Source organism: Idiotropiscis lumnitzeri, chromosome 16 (assembly GCF_059441095.1).
Source record: "Idiotropiscis lumnitzeri isolate Australia: NSW breed Sydney's pygmy pipehorse chromosome 16, RoL_Ilum_1.0, whole genome shotgun sequence".
NCBI classification, from domain to species: Eukaryota; Metazoa; Chordata; class Actinopteri; order Syngnathiformes; family Syngnathidae; genus Idiotropiscis; species Idiotropiscis lumnitzeri.
This window is the reverse complement of record NC_142406.1, coordinates 12,604,831-12,613,142: the sequence shown is the minus strand read 5'-3', so window position 1 is coordinate 12,613,142 and position 8,312 is coordinate 12,604,831. Positions and strand designations below refer to the sequence as shown.

Below are 8,312 nucleotides of genomic sequence, written 5' to 3'. Positions count from 1 at the left end.
TTATATCCCCGGGCAGAAGCAATTGGGCTTCCGTGTCGCCTATTACTGCAGTACATATTCTTCACAGCACTTCCAGGCAGGCACACTCTGTCTGGTGTTCGCAATTGATTCCACTGTCAGAGTTGCACAGTGAGAAGTCAGAAAGACCACTCAGGGGCAAGTGTTTGAACATGACTCTCGAGACTCTTTATTTAATGGCATCATCTGGCCGATATGGTTCCTCTTTCACTAACAAGCCCTGATTATTTATTTTCAAATAGGAAAATACTATTTTCTCACATTTTTAATTTTATGCATTTGTTTTGGAGATACCAATAAACTAATTTCAAAAGACCCCTCTCAAGTCAGAATTTAGCCACGACCCCCGCTCCCTTCCCATGTCTCGATGGGAGTCATGGAAGGAATCAGACAAAATGTATCCATTCAAAATCATTGTACATACATCGCCGATAATTTCATTCTATGATTCCATAAGCGTAAGCTTGACTTACTTTTTTCCCCCCCACGTCCACCTCCAGGGTGTCACCTGCACCACGCATCTAAAATGATGTGTCAAAAGCAGCATTTGGACAGTGTGTAGTCTTTTTATATCCACTGTCAACGATTATTTGATCAATTTACATGACATATTTGGACTATTTGAAGTGTGAAATACAAATAATTTGGAGCACATGTTAAAGCAAATATAAACAATTGCCAGGCATGGTGTATTATATACAAATATTTAATGAATAACAAAAGTTTGGCAGCATCGGGACATTTCAACACACAGTGCAGCTGGTTTGCTTCCAGGCGAGATTTATAAAAAGCAACAATCTACTTTTCTTCTTGAGTCAACGTATCCTCCAACAAGCCTCTAAAACTACCCACACTAATTCACATTCAAAATAACATACGTGTGAAGGCCGCAGCCTTCGCACAACTACCTGTCATTTTTGGAATTTGTTGGCATCGCGACAATAAGCTAGTCTAACATCCAGTTGAAATAACGGTGAGCAAAATGGCTCACAGAGCAGACTTAGCATACTTAGTATACATTGCATGGACAAAAAGTATTACACCTAAAGGAAGTGTGTGTGTATATATATATATATATATATATATATATATATATATATATATATATAATACAAATAAAAAATAAATAAAACTTAACTACAATGAATGAAAAAAATAGCTTTGCTGAACCTAATATGGAATAGCAATTTCTGAAAACAGGGCATAAGACTATCAAGCAGAAACCGAGTGTTGTTCAAAACCTTTTTCTATTTCTTTACAACATTTAGTGCTATCGTAACACTCTGATAAGAATAAGTCATGCTACCAATGTGGATTTTACGGCTAGCGATAGCTTACTGATGTTACCTTAGCATCGCTGTTCAATTGAAGCCATTCTCTGTGACTATTTTTTTTTTTACAACTACACACTTTCAAATCACACGCCATTATGAATGGCCAAATTTCAGCATCACATTTGTGCCAGTCAGTGAGGGCCAGCTTTGGTGGTGGTGGGGATTTGTTTGCATGATAGATAGCATAAAGAAGGAAAACATGAAAAAAAATTTAAAAAAATCAACAAATAAAACGTCTGCTGCTATCCAAAATGTGAAGTTCACTGCACCACATCTATTTAAGCTTTTCACACGTTTTAGCTGAGCAAGTCTAACATCCTAAAATTGGAGCTTTACAGTAAGGCTGGGTCCATTCACAGCTTGTCAAGAATTAATTGGTGTGTCTCCTTTTGTCCATAGAGTGTATACTATTTATAGAGCCGCCTTTGCTCAAGCGTAAGGCTCTGAGGCACACTGCTCGCAACACTGGCATGGCTAATAAGCTCCACACTACTTGTGGATAAACGGTTGACTGCGCTACATGAGAGCTGCAGTAATATAGCAAACATCTCTCAGGCACTCCACAGCCCTCGGAGAGCCGTCTTCTACCCCCGACGGGGAGCGGCGTCCGCAGACGACGGACAGCGGCGCCATCTTCACAGCTGTTTGTCCAATGTGACGCCGGGGCCTCCGCTCATGACTTACACACCCCGAGCACGACCGACGGTCGCTAATGCCACTTTGTGTCTTGTGTCCATTTTGATTTCCCGCCCCCACCCTCTCCCAAGCGAGCGCTCAAGGCATGACGGTGCCTTGTGACAGGGATCGGGTCATCTCGGTGTGGACAAAGTAGGTCTTCAGTTCCCCTTTGCCCTTCACGTTGATGATGCCGCGACACGAGCACATGTAGCCCAACGTAGATAAGATCTCGCTTGTCTCCTCTGTCACCTACAGGAACACCCAAAAAAAAAATATAATAATAATTTATAATTTTATTTTTTTTTTTTTTGTCAAGAGAGGCATTCACCTGTATTTTTCCCAGAACGCCCGTGGTCTCCATCCTACTGGCCACATTCACGCTGTTTCCCCAGATATCATACTGAGGCTTCTGAGCACCGATGACCCCCGCAATGACCGGTCCGTGATTTATCCCTTGGCACACACGACACACAATTCAATCCGTGATACGGAAAGTAGTAATTACACTCACGTGGTCCGTTCTCACCGATTCTGAGCCGGAAATCATTGAAGGAATGTTTGTTGATGACGTCGAGCTTCCCGACCAGAGCGAAGGCAAACTCCACCATGGTGCCTATGTGCATGTACTGTCTGTCATGTTCCTGTCGGAAAGAAGCAGAACATTCAAATGAAAAAAAAAATAAAACAGGAATAATAAAGTAATGGATAATATGAGAAATGTATTTCGAGTGGAAATGATGTCAAACAAAATATAACACGGGTCACTTTCTATCTTCATTTATTTGGCATTGGAGCCATTTTATTGATCTATTTATTTTTTTATTTTGTGAGTGCAAAAGGGAGTGTAAAAGCATGCCTGCGCGCACTCTGGTCCCGGCGTCAAGTTGAGTCCGGTGGCCGCCATGTAGGTACTCCCGATGGTCTTAATCTTCTCCACCCCGCTGAACTTTGGCTTTGAAAGCAGCTGAGGACACGCAGGAGCGAGAGTGAGGTTAAAGCGTGTGACGTGACGCCATCGCAAACAGGAAGTCACATGTTTCTCCTGGCACTCGTACCACCCCGCCGTGTTTCACGCGCACTCTCGAGAAGCGATTGTTTACCCAGGCGAGCGGAAAATCATCTTATTGTACCTCATCAAAATCTGCTATGATCTCATTGAGGAGACGGAGGCATTCCAGTCCTTCCTTGTTGACATCCGACTCGGTGTAAAACTCCTTGAAGTCCGGGATGGAGGCGAACATCACGCACACGGAGTCGTACGACTGATGGTAAAGGTCCTGAAGACAAAAAAAAAAAAATAAAAAAATCTCAACACATATTTAAACTTCAAACACACATTGCAGACTTACTTGAGCAGATTAAAAAAAAATGAAACAGAAAATGCAATCCAGAAAAAACAAATCATGAGCTGACCTCATTCTTCCAGTTGCGTCCCAGGAAGTGTTCGGCCACGTGGGCGGGCAGGACGTTCTCCAGCAGAACTCGGTTGAGATTCTCCATCGTTTCGATCTCCTCGCACTCCCGCTTGAACTTGTCCCTCCAGAGGAAGTCCAACCTACAGTAATATTCATTCTGTTACAGGAGGACACAGAGTAAAGAGACACCTGTGTCATTGCCGGATCACACTTGGCCACAAAGACAATCCTACCGTCCTCCAAAATTGACTAATAAAATAAGACGACTGCCCACGGTGTAAAATATGAAAGTCCCGGTAGACTAGGTGCGGGCAAACTACGGCCCGGGGGCCACATGCGGCCCGTTAAACGTCTTAATCCGGCCCGCCGAACTTAAAAAAAATGAATAAAACTTGTTAATGTTTTATTTTCATAATACTGTTGTTTTTCATATACATATATATTGTTGGAATGCTTTTGTTCACTTTCATTTAAAATTAAATGTATTTTGGTTTTTTTCTCCGATGAGGTGAGGTTACAAAGACACTCCATCCATCTGCTCCTGGTCCGGCCCATCTGTCAAATTTTAGAACCGATTGTGGCCCGCCAATCAAAAAGTTTGCCTACCCCTGCTGTAGACTATGAATAAATTCATTTCCTGATTTTATTTGAATACGCACAAAAAATGTGTGTCCAAATGCATTTTAAGATTAAGTTAGATTGTTCTTTTATGATTATTTTAGAATTTTTTTTTTCCGCTTCAACCCTAATGAGGACATGTGCTTTCGAAAATAGACGGACGCGTGATTGCTTTTCTCTCGAGAACGTAAGAGTGAAAACAGTAAATGGAAGTGCTCAAGAAGAAGCTCAGCTCTCATTTCTCACAAAACAACAAGCAGGACTATTTTCCATAAAAGACAAGCCAATATTTCCTCATCCTTCACGCTTGAGGGACTTTTGTGTCCATTTTCTTTTTTCGTCTACAGCAAGCGTCACCTATCCAGGTCAAAACCTCCCCGGAGTCTGCGTTCGTGTCGGACGCAGGGGTCCCCGATTCCCACCTCCGTTGCGCTCGCATATCCGGGAGCTCCAGGCGATCTGTGGGCCGGCCCCCGCAGAGTGTGTGAGTTATTCGCGTTCCACATGATATATGCGAGTTATACAGCAGCTTTTCTTCCCCCTTGCGAGTATATCGCCAATTTCACTGACTGGGAGAATTTAAACATTGAGATCTATCTATATCAACATACATCATGTGACTGGTCCAAGGGGAGAAAAAAAGTGGGCCAGGAGAAGGGAGAAGGAAAAACAAAACAAAAAGGGTCTCATTTTCGATGCAGTTTGCAAAGCAGCTAACATGGTTGTAAACAAGCTTTGCTCTAAATGGATTGAAAAGGGCTCATTTGAGCTGACGGTGGAATTTTGCAATGCAAATGATCTAAAGTTGCCGATTAAAATGGATGTGCAGCGACCACAATATCCAAGATTAGTTTATGCACGACTCGGCGACGCCATATTGATTTACTTATTTATTTATTTTTTTTTTTGCATAACATCGACAATTACGGGGGCGGTGTTCAAGTGCCAGACATGAGATGGGAGTTTATTTTGTATTCAGGTTTGTGCTCAACCACTAAATGCTGAATAAGCCCCCCCCTTATTTGAATTGTTTTTTTTCCACATGCGTCTACAATTATTTTGAGGTTTGTGGTGATGGTTCAACCTCAAACAGCATGCAGGTAGGACAAACCTAATTATAGGATGGACACCACACATTTTGTTTGCAAGACAGAATGTCCTCCTCCCATCTGTTGACAGCGACACAGAATGAGGACATGCTGAGCTGTCTGGACCAACTGCGGCTCTCTGGGGAGAGTGTGTGCCTGTTTGGTCGTCCGAGACTCTGGAGGGTGCCCTCCTATCAAGAACATCTGCTCTTTGGGTGCTGATGAATCGCGCTGCCAAAATCAAAATAAAACAAGCCCATGAAAAAGTGTGTCAGCTGAGCTTTTTATGTCTCACTCACTTTGGCGAGATGGACGAAAGCGGGTCACACGAGCGGCTTCGAGGCGACGCGAGCATTTCATCGAATTTTTGGGAGACTGTCGGTCGACACAATTTTTAATCCATTGTGTAAATTATCATTCATACAAAAGAGTCGACTGCATTAAAATTCAAACTAAGTGTTTCGGTAGTTATTTGGTGGCGTAATGTAATATATAAAAAAAAGAAATTATATATATATATATATATATATGCCTTGGCAGAACTACACGTTTGCATCCCAGCTACTCGCCTTTAGCCTAAACCGTGTCAAACTCATTCAGGACAAAAGTTTAAGAATAGCCACCGACCTGTCTGGCCAACACCAGCAGTGTAATGAAGAAAATGAAGAGCGACACAGAGCCCATTGTCTTGAGGTCCTTCAGGATTCCTGGTCTGGTCAAGAGAAAAAAAAAGAAAAAAAAAAATCAATATCCAGCATCCCAAATGCCTTTTTTTGTGATACCTGGACAATAAAAAAAACAACTGAGATTTTTCACGAAAAATGGTTCTAGCAGGCTTTAAGAAGTCACATTCCCTGGAAACAAATTGGTGAGTTCAGCGAATTGTAAATATGACGGAGGATATTGTAGATGCAAAACCTGCTTTTTATTCCGATTTTTCCCCCCACATACAGCCTCGGTGCAAACTTCCATTAAACAAAAAATGTGAAAGCGAGGCGAGGCGACGGAGGAAGAACATCCATTATCTATCTCCGCAGTGACAATTGCAGCTGTCAATCCAAAGCGCCCGTGGAGAGCACGCTCGGGTACCTGTCCAGCGCCTCGGTGGAATACGGAGCTTTGCTGAAGCCGTCGAGCAGCGAGGCGTGCGTCTGGAGGATGATGATGTTGTAGATCACCAAGGCGACCAACATCACCACCATCTTCAGCTCGTAGTTGATCCTCAGGAATACCGAGCACGACACCAAGCCCAGAATACAGCAGTAGATGAAGTACTGTTGGGACGGATTGCGGATTCATTCTTTTGATTGACAGTCAAACTCTCACAATTTACAATTAGCTCCATCATCAGTGACAATCTCAACACATTTAAATGGCAAGCAGGCAACTCTCGGTTGTCTTTCTTGGAATACGTACTGGTAGATAAAAGCGACTTTCTTCTGCTGATTGAGCCTGGAAGTCCAGCGTGGTGCCATTTGTTAGATTCACAGGGGAACCGGTTGCCATCGCTTCAGGGGAAGGCATGGTGGAGACTTCCTGCGTGGATTTCCCAGGATTCTCCACAAAGAACTACGAGCAATTCCACAAGTTGTCAAATCGTAATCGTAATCAAAAGTTATTTTGATTGAAATGTTAATGGTCTTGTTCTGATTCCTTGAAATGGCAAAGCAGCAAAAAAAAATATATATAAAACATGCACGTCAGTCTGAATGTAAATCTACAAATGCGTGTGATTGAGGCACAAAACACTCGTCGCGGTTGTCACACGTTATCATACCGCACGCTATCATTTGTGAGGGCAATAAAAAGGGGAACCGTGATGATGAACCTCGGGATCATGTCGCCGTCTCACAAACACGCAACAAGTTGGACGTTCTCACCATGTTGAAGACGGCCATCACAAGGATAAGAGCGGTGGTGGTCATGGTGAGGACCAATCGCAGCCAAGGATTGTTGGTGACGATGATGCGGGACGAAGTGTTCAACCAGGGGAAAGAGCACGACGATCCTTTCCGTCCTTGCTGCAGAGGAAAACAAACAATGAAATTTAATATGCCCCAAAAAAATAAATAAATAAAAATCTTTGAAGCAAAATACAAAGGATGCAGAATTGTACACTTAACACCCTTTTTTCTTTGTCTTGCTGAAATTAAATTGTTTATAAAAGGGCCGACTTGTTACCATGACGACAAGGGGGCAAAAGTGAGCATGGATTGCGAAAAGACAATTTTCCTTGCCGGAGTCTGCACTTGTTCACCACGCCACTGGATTACGCTTGTCTATCTGTGCAGATCCATGTAGCGGACACTTGATAAGCTTGATAAGCGGCGATTTTGCCCAGTGGTCCTTCCAAGTCAAGGATAGAGAATCCCAGTGTCGGTGCAGGTGGTATGTAAACTAGCCATACGAGCCGTACGCCGTGGACTTCTTACCAGCCGATCACAGGGCACATATTGAAAAACAATTCACGCACACATTCGGACGACTTACAGTTGCCAATACAACTAACATGCATTGTTTTGGAATGTGGAAGGAAGCACCTGGGAAAGCACGAGGGCAACAAGCAGACTCCGGACAGGAAGACTGGAGCTGGGATTCAAACCTTGAACCTAACGTGCTTCTGTCACAATCTGGTGACATTCAACTCATTCACAGACACATTTCCCGGAAGAGAAAAGCTTTGGGCGGTTGCGTAATTTCACACTTGGGTGAGCAGGAAGTAATACCTTGTTATTTAACATGGCTGACGATTCTGCCTATGGAAAGAAATTGCTTTTAAATGATCGCTATTAACCAAGAAGAAAAATAACAAGAAAGCAAATGACACCACTCTTCTCACCGACTTTTATTCCTTTGGTAATCTTCACCCATTTGTGTCTCGAATGTAAGGACCTTTTTATCAAGTCCCTCTTGAACAATAGACAAAAGAGGTGCAATTTCTATGACAACCTCATTGAGTATTCCCGGGCACTCTTTTTAAGCTTTTATTGGGAAACGCGCGGCGAATTAATGACCTTTGCGAAGCCATTAAAAACCATCCTTTCCTAAGTGACATCTGGGTCAGACGTCAAGGTTGTTGATAAGCATTGGTGGAATCGAGGCGTCCCATTTTGTACTCTCCAGAGAGAGAACGAGGAGACCGATGAGGGGAAAGGACAGGC

General features: G+C 43.0%; 1 protein-coding gene across 2 annotated transcripts in view; it reads right to left on the bottom strand.

The window, feature by feature from the left end:
• Window positions 1-708: 708 nt before the first annotated feature.
• adcy2b (adenylate cyclase 2b (brain)) overlaps window positions 709-8,312 on the bottom strand; it is a 29,513-nt gene continuing 21,909 nt past the window's right edge. The window contains exons 15-24 of one of the 2 annotated variants that reach the window (XM_088318474.1): window positions 7,032-7,172; window positions 6,568-6,720; window positions 6,241-6,425; window positions 5,779-5,863; window positions 3,444-3,602; window positions 3,161-3,307; window positions 2,887-2,994; window positions 2,557-2,671; window positions 2,359-2,483; window positions 709-2,279 (exon numbers count right to left, since the gene is read on the bottom strand). In XM_088318474.1, coding sequence (XP_088174600.1) covers window positions 2,127-2,279; window positions 2,359-2,483; window positions 2,557-2,671; window positions 2,887-2,994; window positions 3,161-3,307; window positions 3,444-3,602; window positions 5,779-5,863; window positions 6,241-6,425; window positions 6,568-6,720; window positions 7,032-7,172 — 1,371 coding nt within the window. In that variant the 3' untranslated portion in view covers window positions 709-2,126. Of the gene's footprint in view, window positions 2,280-2,358; window positions 2,484-2,556; window positions 2,672-2,886; window positions 2,995-3,160; window positions 3,308-3,443; window positions 3,603-5,778; window positions 5,864-6,240; window positions 6,426-6,567; window positions 6,721-7,031; window positions 7,173-8,312 lie in introns of those variants that run through there. The other variant, XM_088318475.1, reaches the window with a different exon arrangement.